A 25502-nucleotide genomic window follows, 5' to 3' on the forward strand; every position below is an offset into this window, starting at 1 on the left:
ATCCCATCAAACTCGAAATAAAGGATACAACAGATACATTTAAGTCTGACTCATATCGTGACTAACATCATGAAATTGACAATGAATGTCGGCTAAAAAACTAACCTTTACGACAAAAGAGATGAGTTTATCTTTCCTATTGTTAATGGTTCATTTCATTGTAGTAAAATTCCAGCAGCACCTGCATACAGAGTATATATCTCCCTGTTGAAACGATATTCCAGGGCTTGTATTTTTCCTCGATTTCCTTGATAGAGTGTTGCTGCTTACAAAATGATTTTATTATACGTGAATTTCGTAGATTTGAAAATACCAAACAGAAAATTATAACAGACATACGACCATACATGTGTTGTCTTAAAGTTGCCGTCTCATATACCACATCTTTTGTATATGCATCGACAGAAAAGACCAGTAGATAAACGCAGACTGTAACAATTGTGATTTTCGAAAAAGAAAGTAAGCTTACCGTAGCAAGTTAATATGTCATTTCTTTCAGTTTTTATTGGTTCATTGTAAGATAATGTTTTCTGCAAAATTGTTGGACGACAACTTGTTTTAAATTCGGGATGATTTACAGTTTGGTGTAGTGTATATAAATCTATATTCTTGAAGACGGTATAAAAACCTTTAAATGTTCGCTTGTTTATTTGTGTTGTCAGGTACTTTCTTATTGGTATATTTACCACACTCTAATATTCAATAAGTTCATGTTAGAGCATTAAACAAGATAATCACATGCGAACAAAATTTTATTGAGATATTTTTGTGACTTCAAAACAAATAAATCAGAAGAAATATTTAAATATTTTGTCACATGTTCATTTGTCATTAGTTCGAAACTCAGTCCGTTATATCTTAGCGTTTTCCACCATGTCCGCCATTTCCACCATTCCAGCGACCACCGTTTCCTCCACTACCTCCAGATAAACCGTTTCCTCCATTACCACCATTCCAAGTACCACCATTTCCACCTCTCCCATAATTCAAACTGTCTCCTCCGTTCCCTCCTTTCCAAGTACCACCATTTCCACCATTATGTCCGTTTCCTCCATTCCCGCCATTCCAAGTACCACCGTTTCCGCCATTTCCAAATCTGGGCTTCCAAGGCTTTGGTGGTCCTTGAAAATGAAACACGTCATAATTAAAGTGTTGGGTCAAAAGTAATCACTTCTTGAGAAATCAAAATTATCAAAACCTGTTTTACGAAACCACTTAATAGAGACCATAAACGTGGTCTCTAAAGACAGGTGGACTTTAAAAACAGGTTCATTTTTTAAAGTTTACTCAAGAGGGATCTAAAATTACAGGTTTTTGCTTTATACATGTGTTCTCTTAACATGCTTAAGCATGTTTGACTGTTATTACAAAAAATATGCTAACGGTATCAAGTATGTATATGGAGCAGTAGTCGAACAAAACATTCTCAAAGACGACAGGAAATATTCAATTTTAGTTCAGATGTAGTGGTCAAGTCCTAAAACAGCATTTGAAGCAGTTCTTCAATCAATTCTTTACTGACATTAAGAATGCAACTGATAATAGGTTTATATTTTGAACTTTTGTTTAAAAAATCACCACAGAGAAACGACTTCAAACTGTATCTATGACACACCTGACTAATTCAGTTTAATATTTTAACTTTTCATCTTATAGTCGGAAAACATCTTAGTCTCAATCATGTGACATATTAATCAATCGGCAATCCTCGGGTGACTCCGCTATCCTCCTTCTTTGAGGTACGGAATCGGCCGAGTTGTAACGAATGACACATTTTTGTCTCAATTCATGCCTCGCGCATGTCCATGTTTAACAATACAAACTATATTATTTTCATAATCGTATTGGAAAACAGTTTGCATAATTCAGAGATGTTTTGTCAACACTGATCGTTTATAGCCATAAAAAAGCTTTTATAAATAGATAACTTATACAGTTTTTACGTTTGGTTGTAATACGTAGTACGGTTAATCATAAGAAAAACCAATTAAGCTGAAAAAGCTACATTATGACGATGTCAACATACGCATCGTGTCGTCGTCAAAGTTGAATTCAAACATTGATGTATCTTACTAATACAAGAAAAGAAAACCCAAAACACATCAATTATAAGAGGAAAACAACAAACGACAATGCAACATACACAGAAACAAACTATATGTTATTATTCATGACTTGTCACAGGACATTTCAAGAAAAAAAAGGTGGGCTGTAGCTGGTTTGAATGCTAGCCGAATCTGGCTATTTATAATAATATTAAATATACCGCTAAAACTAAAATGACAAAAGTAAATTTACATGACGGGAAAACAATATGACGGAGAAACACATAAATAAATAATATAATAGTACATTTCGACATGTTAATCACAGAGTAATAACGAAAAACTAAAATTGATTAAGGAAAGTACACAAAAACACCTTAATAGAATGACGAACTGTGTGTTTGTTACACGAATGTAATAACGCCACAAAAAGTAACGTCACAGAAAAAAATCAATAAAAAATTCAATAAGGTTTCAATTATGGTATTTAATGTAACTTATAAGAATTACAAGAATATTAATATAGAATTGTTATGGTAATTGTGCAACTACCTATGTCGGCCTTGTTACCTAATCAAACTGTGTAAAAAAACTCCTGTGCACATAGTTGATTTAAACTAAAATCATGCAAGTGAACTGGGTGATTAATTATCTCTTCTGTTACATACGAATAAAAGATAAAACAACAAACAATAAGACACAAAACAATATCCGATCAGAATTACAAATACAACTTCTTAACTAAATATGCGAATTCACACTTAGTAAAACAGTCATATTAAGGAATAGGTCACGTTTGGTACCTAAAAGACAGGACGAGATCAACGGTAAACCACAATCTTAGACGTGGAAACCATGTCCTTAGTTAGGACTAGCTTACACACACATATATTGTCATATTGATTAGCAGTCTTTTATAAAACGTGAACTAAAACTTATGTATGTTATACTTTTTTGTATTTTAAAACTTTTAATACATCGAGATCGGAATAAAATAGTACGCTTCTTTAGCAACTGAATAAGAATAGAAATAAGAAAAACTGCGTTTAAGATAAACCATTTGAAGAAATAAATACTGATGGCAATGTATTAATTAAATTTATTTGCCATTTACCAGATCTGTTCAAGTAATATTTTTTTTAAAATACTCCACGGTATAATGATATAGAGAAATAAGATTTTTGAAATCATGTGAACAACATGAATAATAATTGATATACATTTACTTACTCCTAACCCAAGTTCCAGAAACTGCTACAACCAGACAAACGACTAAGATGATAGTAAGTTTCATTTTTCTTGTAAGTTCTACTTTGTGAAGGGAGTACAGATGTTTTATAGTCTTGATGAGGACATACAAACACGGATATACGTAAGGCAACGGGATGCATATTAATTGATATAAAAAGTGTATGTCCGTCATGGTCAGATATTCGATACTTGAGCACAATGATTGTTTTGTAGGTTGTACAATAAGACAAAATGATCGCTGAATAGGTACAACCTTCTATTATATTTTTTACGTATAAGGAAAAAGTTAAGTAAACAGAAAGGAAATTCATACTTTCAATTGTTCAGAGTGTCTTATAGTTTTCTTATACTTGACAACATATACAGGAAACAAACTCAATATAGCTACCAGGCTTAAAATTTGGAACGTTAGCATGCCTTTTGTATATATATATAAAAAAAAAAAAAAAAAAACAGTCATCATTTTTTTTCTCACTTTTCCCACAACCATTCCAGACAAGTTGCCATCATTAAATAAGGCATTATCTAAAATGAAACAAGTTATTGCCAAATAATTGATAACGTTTCGTATATTATTTTTTTTATAAATATATGTGGTTAATACGACATCGTGGAAACGATATGTACATTTTTGTAAGTATGGTATGTATTATGCTTAATTGTTTCTCATTTTAATAAAAAAATTTAAAGGCAAATACTTAAATTAAATTCATATGAAACTTCAATTTAGAAAAAAAACTAGACAGCCCGATGAAATGATAGAAAGCTTCATTTTCCATTCATCTTCTAAACTTTGAATCGATTTTTTTTAACTGTCCACCAAAGTTCAAATGAAGTGGATGTTTGCAATTATAAGCATCTATACGGCCTTCTACAATGAGAAACAATCAATACCTTATAGTTATCAGAAATATAAGCAAAGACGGTCTATATAAAAATAATTATTTAACTTGAGGTAAATATATACATGATATATGTTATTTGACTTCGGCCGTGTTCACATTGACCTAAACTCGGTGTTGAGTAATTGTAATGCACACGTTAACTAACCACACAATTACGTTTTCATTGATAAAACTCAATGTTTACATGTAGTTAAAATTATGTTTTGACTTCATGCAGTAAATACTCGATGTAGGCCTTGTGTGGGTTAAGTGTTCACAAAATAAGGTATTTAGAACATGAATTTTACCATGTATATTTAAAGAAAAAACTTTTTTGAATGACATCTATATTTATATCAATAATTAATAAAGTTGTTTACAGAGTTATTAGTCTATACTTGATATATTGTGTTGCTATATAAAGAAAACCAACATTAGGTAGCTATAGTGAATTTATTAACCCCTTTTCATGACCTAATCATCGTCATTGGCAAACACATAATTCATTTGAAAATGAAACAACTGGACGTACAAAGAAATATTTGCCACTGGTCTTTACTCAATAACAAATACCTCATAAATACATTACTAAAAAGAGTGCGGTAAATTGTATAGTTAAGTTTGTATCTCAGTTACGGTAAAATGCACTTAGAAATAAAAAAAAAAGTATTATTGTGCAATGAACGAATTGTTATTTTAAATTTTAAGTTTTTAAGAAGTATCTGCAAGATATTATTTGTTCATTGCTCTTAGTTTATTTTGTAATTGTGCAACGCGTCGACTGCCTAATAGCAAACAAGTTTAAAATTGTTGACAACTGCTTTGTCGTTTCTCAAAATTACTCCACGAAGGAGCAACTATCTTAAAAAAAGGGGAGGATGTTATGTTTTTTCTGAGTTTTTTATGAACGCTTTGATGAGTTTTTTCAACGGTATCAATTAAATTAGTATTTCAATATTTGACACGGTAAGGTCTGGGAAAACATAGTACTCAGATTTGTTTTGTGTCTTCTGCTTGACCAGAATATTTTTTTAGGGAAAAACGATACCCCCCTTTGTTTTTGAGTCAAATGGTCGTTTCCTTTTTTCTAGAATAGCTGTCCAAGAAATTTGAATTCGATTTTATATAATTACATTTAAATGACATATTGTGAACAAGTGTGAACAAATCTGATGTACAGGTCATTCAATGTTCTTCAACTTTGTACTTGTTTGACTTTATAACTATTTTGATCTGAGCGTCACTGATGAGTCTTATTTAGACGAACGCGCGTCTTGCGTATCAAATTATAATCCTTGTACCCTTGATAACTATTATAGTCCTGTAAAATTATTAATACTGCATCCATAGCAAAATGGAGCAACGAATAGCTTTTAATTGATAACTAGTACCAATTAAAACGTATAACCTGTAATTCACGAAAAACATGTTGATAGTTAACACAAAGATTCATATAAATTATACTATATAAATAGTATAGTCTGCTGGTTGTGGTGTGAGTATACGGTTATGTTCAAATTACTGTCTACATTAAAGTTCAATTTCGGGTTCTATTTGCAATCTGCGTTAAAATTCATGTCGATGTCATTCAAAACCATATTCATCGATCGGAATTTAAAACAAATTTTACCTTAAAGCTAAATGATAAATTGCAAGATACACACACTATTCGTACAGTGTAGGGTAAAATAGAAGTTAATTTTCCCATTGGCTCTTTCTTGTGAGAGAGCAATATATCTTTTGTAGTTTGAGTGGAGTTGAAATTATACGGATATTGATAAAAATAATGAAATGCGTTTAAATTGGTTTGAGTATTTATCGACATGTGCAGATTTCCGATACTTGAGCGATGTTACAATGGTTGTTTGTTGTACACAATGACGGAAAGTGTAGCTGATTTGATACTAGCTTTAGTTTTCTTTTGAACAGGAAAAAGGAAAAAAGTTGGATATTAGTACATACACTTTTATAAAATGATGTGTCAGTTTTAAACAATTAAACAAAACCACATACCATAAACATGTAGTCGGCTGTTACAGATCTTATATCGAACATATGAAACAAGTCAATTGAGAAAACTAACGATATATTTGTAACAAAACAATCAACAACAAAAATGCGATATACATGAACTAACGACATCCACCGAACTACAGGCCCCTTTATTGATACTATGTTAATTTGTTCATTAAATCGTCCGTTCATATATTTGACAGTATATCTATATAAGTTAACCCAAATAACTGCATATTATCATTAAATGCAGCTTATTCTTTCTTATATATGTTACAGGCAATTTCTAAATTTAGGCATTTGTAAAATGACTGAAATTTTTAGGCAATTTCTAAAATGCCTGCATGATTTAGGCATTTTTCAAATTGACTATTTTTTTCAGGCATTTTTCAAATTGACTATTTTTTTCAGGCATTTTTTAAAATGCCTGAAAAAATATAAGGCATTTTACAAAATGCCTAAAAGACTATAACTGAATGGAATGTACTCAAAATTTAACGACTGGAAATATCAAACAGATGATTTTATTCACATGCAATTTAAACAGTTACAGTTTTTCTAATTGTAATTAAATCATTTACATTAACACTGAAGAAGATAATTATTTTTGCTACATGTAATGATTGGATGACAGCAACTGTAACACATTTTTTCTGACCTTTTGCACAGACACCGTTTAGTGTTACATCTAGTCCAACCACTAGCACTACAGCCACATTTTGTGTAACCCTGACCTTCACACAAAAAAACTTTACTGACAGATTTACTGAAGGATATTTCATTAACATAATATTTAGATTGAATAGCAATAAAGTTACTGTCAGGCCGTTCAAACTGATTCCTGATGTAAAGTCCACGTAATATTCCTTCTTTAAGTTCCAGTTGATAACCATGCTTTTCTTTTCCACTAACAACAGTCACAAGGTTAGATATGTCTCCTTTTTCTCAATCCACATGGGGAATTCCAACTAATACATTCGCTCCAATATCTACCTCTGTCAAAACTCTTTACGATAGATTTCTAACCTGACAGCTTGTTTTGTCATTGAGTCTGATGCATGCCTTCTTTCATTTTTTATAACCTCTTCATTTGAACACAGATATCAAGTAATAGTATCAGACATTGAATAGTGCATGCTTTTCAAGTGGCAAATATTTCATGCATATTCAATAGGCCTATGAGGCATCTTAATGGTAACAGAAGTCGTCAAATCAATCTTCATATGAGATTATGTCCTTTTTATACTTGACCAATTGTTCAAATATTCCTTGAGTGTATCATACTTTTATTTTCAATATTTTGCAAGATGAGCATTTCAGGCTCCTAGAAGCCTACAGATTTTCTTATTAACGCTTGTTACATTTTTAAAGAATAATCTTAAATTTATTTTACTCAATCTTTTTTGTAGCTTTACAATATATTTTTATCATCTATTTCATGTATTTCATATTTACACAATTTGCCTGTAACAGACCAGGCAATTTGTTAAATTTTAATTAAAAATTTCAGGGATTTTACAAAATGACTAGGTTTTTTTAGGCATTTTATAACATGCCTGTCAACTTTAGGCATTTTAGAAAATGCCTAAAAATTCAGTCATTTTACAAAATGCCTAAATTTAGAAAATGCCTGTAACATATACAAACAATATAAAAAAATTCAAATACAGCCGAATGTGGGGATGTGTGTGTAAAAGCAAAACCTACAGAAAATTACACAATAACGTGAGTTCATGAAACGCCGATTGGTATTTTATAATAAAAACTGTGAATATCTTGTCAAATTCTGCATGATATTATGAGTCTGTTTACATACATAAAGGTTAACAACCTAAGCGTCAGTAAAAAGTCGTTTATCATCGAAATGCGCATCTGTTGCATTGGAATCGCCACGAATAATGTCATTGTGTACATAAGCGTGACGTGATGGGCTATTCAATCTACATTCCCCTAATGATTTGCCAATATGAGGTGAAGTCAAACTTTTAATATCTAAAGAAAATTGTTGTTTTTCGTCGCAGAATATCACATTAAGACATGTTTGAAGACATATGGTTAATTTCCATTCAGTTCAGTTCACACTGTAGCTAACTTACCAACGTTGCTTTATTTTCAGATGCTTAACTTAAAGTCTTAAGGTGACAGTTCTGTGTTTTAATATCCGGTTAGAATTAAGATTCGGTGTAATTTCATTTGAAGTAAAGCTATGTTTTAAAAGAGAGGTGCAAGATACCAAATTTTGATTCGAGCGTCACTGATGAATCTTTTGTAGTCGAATCGCGCGTCTGGAAATTAAAACAGAACGACGACTTTAACTGGATAAATGAAAAATGTTACGAATACCTATTTCAAATTTTATCCATTATTAGTAACATATCTGGGTCACAATCGCATGTAATTTGTATTAATATGATTTGATATTTTGCGCATGTACATGCAACTAACTGTATGAACTATATTATTAACATTATATTACTCTGGAAGCTTTTTCAAAATTTCTAGAGGCTTCTACAACAGCGCTATGTAAAAGCCATAAGAAAAGCATTCAAAAATTAAAATACTATGAAGTTGCATAACATTTGGTTGGAGCAAAATTAAGATAGAGAACGGAAACCAGATTTGGAACGTACGTACACACAGACGGACAAAGGTAAAACTTAATGCAACGTCTGCTACGACGGGGGAGGTGGGGCGGCAAAAATAAATGAAGAAATTGTGATGATCAATATTAAGCAAACAAAATGAAATAACATGTACAGCAATTCCTCGAAAACGAAATTATGCTGAGTTGTGTCTTACCCTGTTTGAAAATGTCATCGTCAAAATAGTTAAACAAAAACATTGAACGTTAAATTCCAAAAGGGGAAATCAAAAGCAATTACAAAACCAAACGCTGTCTTTCAATGGAACAAGTCAAAAAGTTAGATTCAAACATTGTTATATATATAATCAAAACAAAATCTGTACACAAAATACGATTAAATAAAAGCTCCTCAGTATAATAAAATAAATATCAAATATGACTTCTAAAATAATGTGAACTTTATAAAATATAGTAACTGATATACTTACGTCTATTCCAAGTTCCAGAAACTGATACAACCAAACTAACGACTAAGATGATATAAAGCTTCATTGTCTTCCTTTGATAGAGGGAAACATATGTGTTATAGTTTTGACTAACACATACAAACACGGATATACGTAAGACAACGGGGTGTGTTTTAACGCATATGAATATTTCATGTCAGTCATGGGGAGGTTTCCGACACTTTAGCACAATGATTGTTTTGTAGGTTGCACAATAAAAAGAAATGATCGCTAAATAGGTACAATATTTTATTATTTTCTGTAAAGTTTAAGTAAAAAAAGAGGAGTAGTAGATTAAGCAGTAAATAATGGTCAAGGGTTCGGGTTATATTATTAAAAACCTATACAGAAAACAATCTGAACATATACCAGGCTTGAAATTTTAAACGTCAGGCGCGCCTTTAATTAAAATCTGGAGTTACTTTTGTTTTCCGTTTTTTTCTCACAACCATATAAGACAAGATGTCAATATAAAATAAGACACTATCTCCAGAAATGCGAGTGGATGTACACATGATCGCCAATAAATACCCATTGCCAGTCTTGGTCTTCTGTAAAGGTTAATTACAATTAATCAGTACTCAGCAATTAGTAATTGGTTCTGGTGGTACTTTCGTGTTAGGCTTACCAACAACCTGGCATATATGACATCATTTGCAGTATTCTGAGTCATTATCTTTAAGTCAGTGCCAGAAGAAACGTTGCAAGATTTAAAGGCAAGTCTTCTTTCTACCTAAACTTCCGACCAAAGGGATGTCATTGGCAAGACCAATAATTTCTTGACTATAAACTTATGGCACCACCACTTGGTATACCACTCTCCATTCTTTTTCTTGGATAGCACCAAGGGGCCTCAATCTCATCGTTATAATGCCGGCTCCATGGGTATAACATTCGGCCACTTTGTCTGCTTCCTGTTGTTTATTCCTCTTGCAGAGCTGAGGAACCTCAGGGTTCTTTATTCATTGTTATTTTCCTCTTCCACAATCTTTCTCATGGCTAATGAGTACGTCTGGCTATTACATAACTACATGCTTTTCAGTGCTAGGAGGTTTTTTTTCTGTCGACATGAAAGTTTCAGAATGGTTCTTCTCTACAGTCCATTACGTTCAAATACTAAATCCCTGGGATGTGTGATAGGTGATTTTATTCTCGGATGCATGATTTTTTTTATTAATTGTTTTCGGCTTTTAACTAGTTTTAGTAACAGCGAGTACTCTGAACTCGTACTTTCAGGGTAATTTGACCTGTTGATACACTTTGTAAAGCTTTTTTTGTTATTTAATGTTTAATTATTTAATGTTGTATCTTGCTGTCTACTTTTGATAAGGGGACTTGGTTTGGAGTTTATCGACGTTAACGGGATTTCAAATCAATTCTGGTACTAGTCAGCGGTATTTATTTTAGATCCAGATTCAATAATTTTGGGGATTCGGGTTTGGGTTTTTTTTTCTTCTTTTTTTTTTTTGGGGGGGGGGGGGGTCTGAATATAAAGACATGAAATTACGTAGTTGGTGAAACGATTAAATGCATAGTCGGACAGGACTGTTCGCTTGCGATGCCCAGTACTTGTCGTTCTATTTATAGTTTTTTGCTTGTTCAAGAGAGGTTATTTTCAATACCCAATCTCTTAACCTCTGTTGTCATCACAAACAATACCAGTAAGATTACAAAAAGAGTATTCCTTCCTCACCTTTAGTATCGCTTTTCCTTTTTCCTGCAAGAGCCTGTTTTTAACCAGAGATCCATGATGATTACCGTTATTAGGTCAAACATGGACATATGTGTGAAAAGACTATCAGATTGACTTAATCTAAATCTAACCGCATCATTGGTTCTTTAAACCAGATTATACATACATAACATCCCGAATGTGGCGAAAGTAGCTGCGAGAATGCATACACACATACAATTAAAATAGGTCTGATAATCTCTATGCAATAATGGTGCATATAAACACTGACCATTTACTTGAAAGGAAACCATTATCTACTTTTGTCTCATATGACTTCTGTTCATTTTCAATACTTAAAAACTACAAGAAAACTTGTAAATTAGTGCTGGTCAGTGGAAGAGAGGCAAACTATACCAAAGTGACATTCAAACTCATTAGTAAAAAGCGTAAAAAGACCAATAGACGAATAACCAGTACACAAAACACAACGTAGAAAACCTTCCCAACGTTCAAATACGCTGTCAATCAAAAAAGCAAGCATTTTGATAAGGTCAGTTTCAGAGAAATTTTTGATTGAATCATAGTAATTTTGTACAAATAACGATTCATTCCTCTTTAAGACAAGATACTTGTATATACGTTGAGCATCGTTTTTTACAGATTTTTACTGTTAAACAAAACAGAACCAGCTTTTTCAATTTATCTTCTAGTTTAGAATGAGGAATACTTGTGTAAAGTGTAGAAAAAAATACATGACCTCTTGAATAGACAGTGCGATATGAAGAAATTTAATGTTACCGTTTAATTGGCGTTCCGTCTTTTGTAGATTTGAATATTTGTTATAACTAGTTATTCTGTTTTGAAAATACCAAACAGAAAATTATAAGAGACATACGACCATACATGTGTTTTCGTAAAGTTGCCGTCTCATATACAACCTCTTTTGTATTTGCATCGACAGAAAAGTCCAGTAGACAAATTCAGACTGTAACCAATGTGATTTTCGAAAACAGTAAGATTACCGTTACGGTAGCAGTTAAAATGTCATTTCTTTCAGTTTTTATTGGTTCATTGTAAGATAATGGCAGATTTTGAAAAGTTTCTGTAAACTTTTTGGACGTCAACTTGTTTTAAATTCGGGATGATTTACAGTTTGGTGTAGTGTATATAAATGTATATTCTTGAAGACGGTAGATAAACCTTTAAATGTTCGCTTGTTTAGTTGTGATGTTAGGTACTTTCTTATTGGTATATTTACCAAACTCCAATTTTCAATAAAATCATGCTAGAGCATTAAACAAGATAATCACATGCGAAATAAATTTTATTGATACATTTTTGTGACTTTAAAACAAATAATTCAGAAGAAATATTTGAATATTTTGTCACATGTTCATTTGTCATTAGTTCGAAACTCAGTCAGTTATATCTTAGCGTTTTCCACCATGTCCGCCATTTCCACCATTCCAACGACCACCGTTTCCTCCATGACCTCCATAGTGACCGTTTCCTCCATTCCCACCATTCCAAGTACCACCATTTCCTCCTCTCCCATAATTCAAACTGTCTCCTCCATTGCCGCCATTCCAAGTACCACCATTTCCGCCATTTCCAAATCTGGGCTTTGGTCCTTGAAAATGAAAGACGTCATAATTTAAATGTTGGGTCAAAAGTAATCACTTCTTGAGAAATCAAAATTATAAAAACCTGTTTTACGAAACCACTACAGAGGGAGCAAAAAAAGTGGTCTCTTAAGACAGGTGGACGTTAAAAACAGGGTCAATTTATTTGAAATGTACTCACGACGGATCTAAAATTGATGGTCTTACAACACATGTTTTTGTTGTATACAGGTGGTCTCTTAAGCATGTTTGACTGCTATTACAATAAATATGCTAACGGTATTAATTATTCAAATGAAGCAGCATTCCTATATAACCTTCTCAAAGACAAAAGGGATTTTTTGCTTTAAGTTCAGATATAGTGGTGAAGTCCTAAAAACAGCATTTCAAGAAGTTCTTCAATCTTATATTTACTGACATTGTGGATGCTACTGTTAATAGGTGTATATCTTGAAATATTTTCAAAGATCACCACAGAAAAACGACTTCAAACTGTATCTATGACAAACCTGACTAATTCAGTTTAATATTTTAACTTTTCATCTTATAGTAGGAACACATCTGAGTCTCAATCACGTGACATATTAATCAATCGGCAATCCTCGGGAGACTCCGCTACTCTCCTTCTATGAGGTTCGGAATCGGCCGAGTGGTGACGAATGACACATTTATGTCTGAAGTGATGCCTTGCGCACCTGCATGTTTAACAATTCGAACTATATTATTTTCATAATCGTATTTGAAAACCTTTTGCATAATCCAGAGATGTTTCTTCAACACTGATCATTGATAACCAAAAAAAGATAATTTGGACAGTGTTTACGTTTAGTTGTAACGCGCGCTTCAGTACGACAAATCACAAAAAATACCAGTTAAGCTGCATAAGGTACATTATGGCGATGTCAACATATGCATCGTGCCGTCGTCAAAGTTGAATTTAAACATTGATATATCTTAGTAATACAAAAAAAGAAAACACATCAATTATAAGAGGAAAACAACACAAGAACAAACTACAATGCAACATACATACAAACGAACTATAAATAAATATTCCTGACTTGTCACAGGACATTTAAAGACAAAAATGTGGGTTGTACCTTGTTTGAAATCTAGCCGAACCTCGCGCTTTATGGTAATATTAAATATACCGCTTAAATGACAACAGTAAATATGTATGACGGGAAAACAATACAAACGAATGCAAGAACACCCAAAGACGGAGAAATACATAAATAAATAATATAATAGTTCATTTCGACATTGTTAATCACAGAATAATATCGACAAACTAAATTTGATCAAGGACAGTACTACAAACGATAAGACACAAAACAATATCCGACCAGAATTACAAATACAACTTATTAACTAAATACATGAACGCTGGATTAACAAGTACCGAAACACTTCTTTAATATAGACAAGACGACATAAACAGTAAACCACAATTTAATGTGGAAAACATGTTTAGTTAGGACTAACTTAAACACACATATATTGTCATAATGATTACCAGACTTTATAAAATTTGAAATAAAACTGGTGTATGTTATACTTTTTGTATTTTAAAACTTTTATTACATCGGAATAAAAAGTACGCTTATTTAGCAACTGAATAAGAATAAAAAATAAAAAAAACTGCGTTTAAAATAAAACATAAATACTGATGGCAAATGTATTAATTAAATTAATTTGCCATTTACCAGATGTTCAAGTAATACTTTAAAACAAACTCCACAGTATAATGATATAGAGAAATAAGATTTATAAAATCATGTGAAAAACATGAATGATAATTAATATACATTTACTTACTCCTAACCCAAGTTCCAGAAACTGCTACAACCAGACAAACGACTAAGATGATAGTAAGCTTCATTTCCCTCGTAAGTTCTACTTTGTGAGAGGAGTACAGATGTTATATAGTCTTGATGGGGACACACAGACACGGATATAAGTAAGGCAACGGGATGCATATTAATTGATATGAAAAGTGTATGTCCGTCATGGGCAGATATCCGATACTTGAGAACAATGATTGTTTTGTAGGTTGTACAATAAGACAAAATGATCGCTGAATAGGTACAACCTTCTATTATATTTTTTTACGTATAAGGAACACGTTAAGTAAACAGAAAGGAAATTCATATTTTCAATTGTTCAGAGTGTCCTATAGTTTTCTTATACTTGACAACATATACAGGAAACAAACTCAATATAGCTACCAGGCTTAAAATTTGGAACGTTAGCATGCCTTTTGTATATAAAAAAAACCCAAAAAAACAGTCATCATTTTTTTTCTCACTTTTCTCACAACCATTCCAGACAAGTTGCCATCATTAAATAAGGCATTATCTAAAATGAAACAAGTTATTGCCAAATAATTGATAACGTTTCGTATATTATTTATTTTATAAATATATGTGGTTAATACGACATCGTGGAAACGATATGTACATTTTTGTAAGTATGGTATGTATTATGCTTAATTGTTTGTCATTTTACTAAACATTTTTAAAGGTAAATACTTAAATTAAATTCATATGAAACTTCAATTTAGAAAAAAAAACTAGACAGCCCGATGAAATGATAGAAAGCTTCATTTTCCATTCATCTTCTAAACTTTGAATCGATTTTTTTTAACTGTCCACCAAAGTTCAAATGAAGTGGATGTTTGCAATTATAAGCATCTATACGGCCTTCTACAATGAGAAACAATCAATACCTTATAGTTATCAGAAATATAAGCAAAGACGGTCTATATAAAAATAATTATTTAACTTGAGGTAAATATATACATGGTATATGTTATTTGACTTCGGCCGTGTTCACATTGACCTAAACTCGGTGTTGAGTAAGTGTAACACTCAATGTTTACATGTAGTTAAAATTATGTTTTGACTTCTTGCAGTAACTACTCGATGTAGGCCTTGTGTAGGTTAAGTGTTCACAAAATAAGGTATTTAAAACATGAATTTTACCATATATATTTAAAGAAAAAACATGTTTAAATGACATCTATATTTATATCAATAATTAATAAAGTTGGTTACAGAGTTATTAGTCTATACTTGATATATTGCTTTGCTATATAAAGAAAAACAACTTTAGGTAGCTATAGTGAATTTATTAACCCCTTTTCATGACCTAATCATCGTCATTGGCAAACACACAATTCGTTTGAAAATGTTGTCCCAAAACAACTGAACGTACAAAGAAATATTTGCCACTGGTCTTTACTCAATAACAAATACCTCATAAATACATTACTAAAAAGAGTGCGGTGAATTGTATAGTTAAGTTAGTATCTCAGTTACGGTAAAATGCACGTAGAAATAAAAAAAAAAGTATTATTGTGCAATGAACGAATTGTTATTTTAAATCCGAATTCGTAGTTGTTAAGAAGTATCTGCATGATATTATTTGTTCATTGCTCTTTGTTTTTTTTGTAATTGTGCAACACGTCGACTGCCTAATAGCAAACAAGTGTGAAATTGTTGACCACTGCTTTGTCGTTTCTCAAAATGACTCCATAAAGGAGCAACTATCTTCAAAAAGGGGGGGATGTTATGTTTTTTCTGAGTTTATTATGAACGCTTTTATGAGTTTTCAACGCTATCAATTAAATTATTTTTTCAATATTTGACATGGTAAGGTATAGGAGAACGTAGTCCTCAGATTTGTTTTGTGTCCTCTGCTTGACCAGAATATATTTCTTTTTATCAACATGGGATCAGAATATTTTTTTTAGGGAAAAACAATACCCCCCCCCCCCCTTTGTTTTTAAATCAAATGGTCGTTTCCTAACTTCTAGAATAGCTGTCCAAGAAATTTGAATTCGATGTTATGTAATTAACAATGACATATTGTGAACAAGTGTGAACAAATCTGATGTACATGTTATTAAATGTTCTTCAACTTTGTACTTGTTTGACTTAATAACTATTTTGATCTGAGCGTCACTGATGAGTCTTATGTAGACGAACGCGCGTCTTGCGTATCAAATTATACATGTTATAATCCTGATACCCTTGATAACTATAATAGTCCTGTAAAATTATTAATACTGCATCCATAGCAAAAAGGAGCAACGAATAGCCTTTAATTGATTAACTAGAACCAATTAAAACGTATATCTTGTAATTGACGAAAAACATGTTGATAGTTAACACAAAGATTCATATAAATTATACTATATAAATAGTATAGTCTGCTGGTCGTGGTATGAGTATACGGTTATGTTCAAATTACTGTCTACATTAAAGTTCAATTTTGGGTCCTATTTGCAATCTGCGTTAAAATTCATGTCAATGTCATTCAAAACCATATTCATCGATCGGAATATGAAACAAATTCTACCTTAAAGCTAAATGTTAAATTGCAAGATACACACACTATTTGTACAGTGTAGGGTAAAATAGAAGTTAATTTTCCCATTGGCTCTGTCTTTTGAGAGAGCAATATATCTTTTGTAGTTTGAGTGGAGTTGAAATTATACGGATATTGATAAAAATAATGAAATGCGTTTAAATTCGTTTGAGTATTTATCGACATGTGCAGATTTCCGATACTTGAGCGATGTTACAATGGTTGTTTGGTGTACACAATGACAGAAAGTGTAGCTGATTCGATACTAGCTTTAGTTTTCTTTTGAACAGGAAAAAGGAAATATTTGAATATTAATACATACAATTTTATAAAATGATGTGTCAGTCTTAAACAATGAAACAAAACCACATACCGTAAAAATGTAGTCGGCTGTTACAGATCTTATATCGTACATATAAAACAAGTCAATTGAGAAAACTAACGATATATTTGTACAAAACAATCAACAACAAAAATATGATATACATGAACTAACGACATCCACTGAACTACAGGCTCCTGTATTAATACTATGTCAATTTGTCCATTAAATCGTCCGTTCATATATTTGACAGTATATCTAAATTAATTAACCCACAATACTGCATATTAGCAAATGCAGCTTATTCCTTCTTATATACAGACAATATAAAAGAATTTAAATTTGGTGTTGTCAGGATACTTTCCTATTGGTATATGCATTCCAATTATCAATAAGACATGTTAAAGCATTGACAAATTAAAACTCAAGCTAACATATTTCAATTTTTATTTTTTTGTTTAAAAAAAATAGTCAATATATTTTAGCGTTCTCCACCATGTCCGCCATTTCCACCATTTTAACTACCATCGTTTCCCCCACGACCTTCCTGCTGACCGGTTCCTCCATTAACACTATTCCAATGACCACCATTTCCTCCACGACCTCCATGCTGAACGCTTCTTTCATTACCACCATTCCAACAACCCCCTTTTCCGTCACGACCTCCATGCGGACCGCTTCCTCCATTTCCACCATTCTAACGACCACCATTTCCTCTACGACCTCCGTAATGTCCGCTTTCTCCATTACCGCCTTCCCAACGACCACCGTATAATATTACCATTTTGTCCATTCTCACCATTTTAACCAATTGACCCATCTTCTCCATTTCCACCATTCCAAGTATCACCATTTCCACCATTCCGACCTTTTCCTTTATTCCCACCATTCAAAGTATCACCATTAACACCATTCAAGGTAACCTCATGTCCTCCATGTTGACCATTTTCACCATTCCCATTATTTGAACTGTGTCCTCCATTCCCATCATTCAAATTATCACCATTTTACCTTTCTCATTCTTCCAACCATTCAAAGTACAACCGTTTCCACCATTCCCATCATTCCAACGACCACCGTTTCCTCCACTACCTCCGTACAGACTGCTTTCTCCATTCCCACCATTTCAACGACAACCGTTTCCTCCATTACCTCCATTCAGACCGCTTCCTCCATTCCCATCATTCAAAGTATCACCATTTCCACCTTTCTGTGAAATATTAGGACAATTTGTTTACAATACGGGATGATTTATAGTTTGATATAATACATACATGTATAAATATACATGTTTATATTGTTGAAGACGACACATTAATTATAAAGTGTCTTTTATTTACTGGTGTTGTCAAGATACTTTATTATTGGTGTATACACTCCAATTTTCAATAAGACATGTTAAAGCATTGACAAATTAAAACTGAAGTTAACATATTTCAATTTTTATTTTTTTGTGAGTTAAAAGAAATTTAAAAAATAGTCAATATATTTTAGCGTTCTCCACCATGTTCGCCATTTCCATCATTTTAACTAACATTGTTTCCCCCACGACCTGCATGCTGACTGCTTCCTCTATTAGCACTATTCCAACGACCTCCATTTATTCCACGACCTTCATGCTGACCGCTTCTTTCATTACCACTATTCAAACGACCCTCATTTCCTTCACGACCTCCAAGCGGACCGCTTCCTCCATTTCCACCAATCCAACGACCACCATTTCCTCCACGACCTCCATGATGACCACTTCCTCAATTGCCGCCTTCCCAACGACCACTGTTCCCCCACGACCTCCATGCTGACCGTTTCCTTCATTTCCACCATTCCAACGACTACCATTGCCTGCACGACTTCCATGCTGACCACTTTCTCCATTCCCGCCATACCAACGACCACCGTTTCCTCCACTATCTCCATACAGACCGCTTTCTTCATTCCCACCATTCCAACGACCACCATTGCCTCCATTGCTTCCATCAGACCGCTTCCTCCATTCCCACTATTCAAAGTATGACCATTTCCACCTTTCCCATTATTTTAACCGTGTCCGCCATTCCAAATACCTCCATTTCCACCATTTTGACCGTTTCCTCCATTTTCGTCCTTTCAAGTACCACAATTTCCACCGTTTCAAGTTCCTGTGTTCAAAGAAGGTTTTTTTATTGTGACCTGGAAATGAACATGTATCATAATGTATTATATTGACGAGTCAAAAGTGATTGGTTCTTTGGAAATACTATATAATTGAAATAAAATAGCTAGCAGTATCAAGTATTTTCAACGAAGCAGCATCTAAGCAAAACCTTCTCAAAAACAAATGGAGTTCTTTTATTTCATGTTCAGATATTTGATGATGTGCGGTACAACAACAGCTCACATTAAAACGAGTCCTTCCATTACATGTATTCCGAGTTAACTTATTTGAAGGATACTATCAATAATAGAACTTCGTTTCATGTCTTGATATTTAAAATTAAGATGGATGGACGACTTCAAAATTGATCTATGACAAACCTGCAAATGCAGTTTTCTATTTCAAGTTTTCATCTATTAGTACAATGGGACGATGTCAGCATCTCTATCGTGCCATCGTCAAAAAAGCTTAACGAAAACATCGATCTCCAAAGCAAATCCAAAAAAGGGGAAGTTAACAAAAATTTACAAAATCAAACGCTATCAATTAACGAAACAAGTCAAAAAGTTAAATTCAAACATCGTTACATCATACCAAATCTGTACATATGATACTATTAAAAAAGTTTCTCCGTGTAATTAAATAAATATCAAATAAGACTTCTAAAATAATGTGAACCTCATTAAATATACTAATTGATATACATGTGCATTCGTCTATTCCAAATTCAAGAAACTGATACAATCAGACAAATGACTAAGATGGTTAAAAAGTTTCATTTTCTTCAAATTTCTACCTTGATAGAAGGGCACAGATGTGTTAAAGTCTTGATGAGGACATACAGACACGGATATAAGTAAGACAACGGGATGTGTTTTAATTTATATGAATAGTTTATGTCAGTAATGAAGAGGTTTCCGATACTTGCGCAAAATGATTGTTTGTATGAATCTCAGTTTATGACCAAACTCAGTAAAGACACATCATTGTTACATTTGGTTGATACATTCAACAATACCTACCGTTATCTGGAAGATATTTTCTTTGAATAATCCAAAGTTCTCTTAATATACAACCAAAATTTACCCAAAAGAACTTACTTTAACTAAATCTAACATAAACAGCAGCAGATGTCCTTTTCTAGATTTAGACAAATTCAATTTCTTAAGGGAACATCAATACTTAAATTTAAGACAAAAAAGACGTTTTCATTACCTATTGTTAATTTTCCTTTTTTAGACGGCAATTTGCCTTTGGCTTCATCATACGGTGTTTATATATCCCAACTCGTTCGGTATGCCCGTGTGTGAAGGGATGTCATAGATTTGAACGAACGTAGTAAATTTGGATGTTCCTTAAAAACTTAAAAACTTATTAAAAATGGTATTTCACATCCTAAATTTTACGGTAATATTGTACTTTAAGCGCGGAAATCACTATGTGCAGGGCCGTAACTACACTGAGGCAAATGAGGCAAATGCCTCATGTTGAAAACTTCAAAAAAAAAAAACTGAAACAAAAAAATTGTCTTCATATCAAATTGTGTTCACGGAAAGTGTCTTGCAAAAAAGAAAGTTCTCTTCACTCTCTGCTGTCGTCCCTGCATGTTTTTCGTGATCCATATTTCTATTTTACTTTTAGTTTTGTTTTCAGAGTTGATGGTCTATTGTTTGTTATTATGTGTCCCGGGTTTGTCTTTTGTTCATTTATTGTCCTACTTTGTGACGATAGTCTGAGGGTTAATTTCCATTTGTAAACGTGTGGTTTTGCAATGTTGCATGTTAACCGATGTCCAGACATCGTGCGACAAAAATATTTTAAGAATATACGATGCTACTGGACACAGAAAAAACTGGTCGTTTCTGCATGGGGCATTGAACTTGATATCAAAGAATACAAAACTGACTCTTTTTGTAGATAAAACTAAACAGCTGACATGGTTTAAATCAAAGTAAGACGACCAATTCATCGGTATCAAATCATCTATAAAAAAAAAAACATCACTGTATAGCCATATGACCTTTTACATTGAAGGATTAAACTTGCATTAAGTCTTGTTAAGACCCTTTAACAGAAAATAAAGGAATATGGAGAAAACGTACACGGGAACTAATCTCACACAAAGTCAATGCATAGAAAAAATACAAATGACCAATGTTCAAAGTTTTTATTCCTGTTCTTCATCTTGGTAGTAGACGGAGGGTCTTCAACAATAAAAGAATCATTAATACCGTAAAACAAGGTCAAGATGGTTCTTAGTGTCGACTTAGGCAGTACTAGTACTTAAAGTATATTACTGCACTGTCACTATGTTTAAATCTAGTCATTATAAAATCACCAAAGTCTAAGCACAATACAAAACAAGAACAGACAGTAAGACCCGGTTTTTATGACTATGAGACTTACGATTTTTGCTTTATCCTACATATCGGTCTGCTAATGATGTTGTCCCCGTAAAACCTAAAAGTCCCAAATTACAATGAATCTACGTTTTTGCTTTGAGACCAGCATATTGTCGGAGAAAAATGGCTAAAATATTAATTGCGTTTCAATGTCAGAAAGAGTCTGGGAAACGCTCAGAATGCATGATTTTGCGTTATTTTTCTCAAAGCTTCTGGGGGTCTTAAGCGGCCCCCAGACCCCCCCCCAAGACCCCTCGCCGAAAAAAATTCGCCTCGCTACGCTCGGCATATATATTTTGCCTCACTATTAACAGAGGCTAGTTACGGCCCTGATGTGAATCGTGTAAACTCATCGAACCTTTAAACACACTTATAAGTAAGGATTATCGTATCAATGTTGTAATTAGATCTCCGAATATAGTTTACATTGGCACTAACATCGATTTAGTCATTTGTAAATTAAAACATAACTAAATTTGTATTTTTTTTCAAACGGGAATATAGAGACACACACACGTTCATTTTTATCTATAAAGAAGTCACTCCTAACTATCATACTACCTGTCGATACATTTATTTTTGGCATTGCACAAGTCATGTTTTCTTTGCCTGTTCATGTCGTTAAAATACTAAATCCCTGGGATGTTTTATAGTTGAATTTAGTCTCTGATGTATAATATTTATTATTAATTGTTTTGGCTTTTAACTAGCTATCAGTAACTGCGAGTGATCTCAAATCATACTTTCTTGTTAATTTTACCTGTTGATACTATTTGTAATGCTTTTTGGTTATTTAATGTTAACATGGATTTTGTCTATATACCAGCTTTGATTATTTGTATTATTATTAAGGTGTGGTAAATATTTCAACGAGACGACAACCTGACGACAAAAGAATCTGAGGTCTGTTTATTATTTTCTGCTATATTCAAATATTGTTGATGAAGCATGATGTTATGAAAGATGTTTTGACACAATATATTATGCATGTTTCTGTCAAATTTTACATCCAGAGCCAAATTCAATTAATATAGTTTCAGCTGAAAAACGTAACCTCGCTTTAGTTTCAATACTATTTAGTTCAATACTACAATTACATCAAATTATTGTGGAAACCTGAAATATAAACTAAATTAAACTTGTATTTGTTGAAATGACTATGGTGTGCAATAACATTCATGGAAATAAAGCCATATGTATTTGACAAGTTAAAATTTGATGTTTGAGATACATAACCGTATTAGGTTGTGTTCACACTGACCTATATTCGGCGTTGTGGTAGTGTAATTCACACGTAAACTAAAAACAATTACGTTCCCATTGATAAAACGCAATGTTTACATGTAGTTTAAATCATGTTTTGTCTACATGCAATCGATAGTCAATGTAGGCCTTGTGTGGGTTAAGTTTACACAAAACTAGGTATTTAGAACGTAAATTTTACCATGTAGAATTAAACAAGAAACTTTTAAAAAAATTTTAAATACATTGATCAACATTGATAACAATGATCAATAAAGTTCTCAACATAATTATGTTTCTGAATTTGATAATTTGCTTTGTTATAAAAAACACCTTTAGGTAGCATTAGAGGTCAGTCATTTACAAACGTATCAACCGTACCGTATACGTTGACGTATCCGCATCTGGAGATATATCAAAAATATTATGTGATCCCGAGCTTATTAATAAGACTATTTGTCAATAAAAAAAACTAATTTGAATCTCTTCGAAACAATCAAATATTCACTTTCAATATTTGTGATTGTGATGTTTTGTAAAAAAAAAGTAAGGGGTTCTATCAATTACTTTTACATGCCCTTAAAATTGAGCCAATGAAGGGCAGGTGCGCGAGTATCGTACACAATCCTTTAATGATCTAGTTAAAAAGATATTTCAAGATCTTAAATGAATAAACACCAAACAAAATTAAAATCAAATTTTCTACTTATATACATGTAAGGAACTTTGAATATTGTTCATGCACGATTTTATCATGAAAGGTAATAGAAACGTCCTGAGAATTTCTCTATTTGTCAAATAAAAATTTAGTTCTTCGTGAGTATAAGTTCCCACACAAACAAACGATTTTACCGTATTCACTCCTATCATGCCTGTAAACTGTTCCAATTATCCGGAATATCTTTAAAAGTTGGATTACATTTTCCACAAAAACTCGATATTTCCTAATTGTTTGTAAATGTCTGTATTAGAAATTAATCAGTTGCCCATTTGCATGATTGAAAGTACATAAGATTAAAGCTGGGGATCACATACTGATTTTGGTATATCTGCAGATGCGGATACGTCAGCGTATATGATACGGTCGATACGTCTTTAAATGACCGACCTCTATTATTAATACAATTGTTCACTTCTTCGTACTATGAACATCAAAATTATTTCATTTCTCCTTAACTACTGTTCTTACACCTGTACAGGAAGGTTTATCTAGCACTAATTATATAGTTTGATTGTTGATATTCAAATATTTTATTTTTGATATTATAAAAACAACAAATTTGAGATTTCGAGAAAGAAACCTAACCTGAACAATTTCATATTTCATAACTGTGAGTTTTTATGTCAAAGGGAGATTTGTTATTGTTTCTGAGATATTTTGGACAATATTTTACCAACACTTAGGAGATAACTGCATCAATTGGTGATTTGATGGTCGCAAATTAAGACGACTGGCGACACGTAAGCGGAGCCAGTAAATGGATATTTGCAACTATTAAATCTCTAAGTGATGCCGTCGGATTTTAATATACAGTATTGTTATCTCGATTTTAATGAAACTGATAGAAAACATCGATAAAACATACATTCAGAATCGGTCATACGTCGTATGCACTTGCGCGTTCGTTTTCATGGCACAGTTTTATAATTTTCATTGTTATCAAATACATCAAATATCATTATTACATACCTTATCTAACTTAATCCTATTTTTTTTTCGAAATTTACCTGTGACGTCACTTGTGTGCGTTGATCAACTCGGGTGACATACAATGCGTGGTTCTGTTGTCTTGTTTTATGTACTGACCTAGGATGGGTTACGTGTATTGCTTTATTCTGTTGTTAGTCACCACTTCGGTGTTGACATGTTTATCAATTGTATGGTGATTTTTATAAATTTACTGTTTGCAAAAGTATGAGTTATTGTAAATACTAAGGATTCTCTTATCCCAGGCAGATAACCTTAGCCGTTTTTGACACAACTTTTTGGAATTTTGGGTCATCATCCCTCTTCATCTATGTTTGGCTTTCTTTACTATTTTGACCTGGGCGTCACTGATGAATCTTATGTAGACGAAACAAGCGTCTGACGTATCAAATTATAAGTCTGGTACCTTTAATTACAATTAGCATGTCTAAATATTCTATTGTATTGTTTAATTGTACATTTCTCTGTCCCGAATTTTCTTCCATATATTTGTACTGTAATCCTGTCATGTTATGTTGTCATTTTAGTGTTGTATGTAACATTGCCATAAAAGCGCGAGGTTTGGCTAGCCACAACACCAGGTTCAACCCACCATTTTTTTCTTAAAATGTCCTCTACCATGTCAGGAAATGGCAATTGTCATCTTATAGTTCGTTTATTTGTGTGTTGCATTGTCGTTTGATTTTTTGTTGCACTTCCGAACAGCGGTATACTACTGTTGCCTTTATTTATCTAATCGAAAT

General features: G+C 32.7%; 1 protein-coding gene across 3 annotated transcripts; it reads right to left on the bottom strand.

The window, feature by feature from the left end:
• Positions 1–739: 739 nt before the first annotated feature.
• Positions 740–14520, bottom strand: LOC143052544 (uncharacterized). 3 transcript variants are annotated; one of them, XM_076225598.1, is made up of 2 exons: positions 14399–14502; positions 740–1121 (listed from the first exon to the last, which is right to left on the bottom strand). In XM_076225598.1, the coding sequence occupies exons 1-2, from the start codon at positions 14460–14462 to the stop codon at positions 859–861; spliced, it is 327 nt and encodes a 108-aa protein (XP_076081713.1). In that variant the 5' UTR covers positions 14463–14502; the 3' UTR covers positions 740–858. The 3 variants fall into 3 exon arrangements, with proteins under 3 accessions (XP_076081713.1, XP_076081712.1, XP_076081714.1); XM_076225597.1 differs by lacking the exon at positions 14399–14502 and adding an exon at positions 3276–3394; XM_076225599.1 differs by lacking the exon at positions 740–1121 and adding an exon at positions 12267–12588 and having other exon boundaries at positions 14399–14520.
• Between the last annotated feature and the right edge of the window lie 10982 nt (positions 14521–25502).

The sequence above is a fragment of the Mytilus galloprovincialis genome, chromosome 11 (genome assembly GCF_965363235.1).
Source record: "Mytilus galloprovincialis chromosome 11, xbMytGall1.hap1.1, whole genome shotgun sequence".
In the NCBI taxonomy this organism is placed as follows: domain Eukaryota; kingdom Metazoa; phylum Mollusca; class Bivalvia; order Mytilida; family Mytilidae; genus Mytilus; species Mytilus galloprovincialis.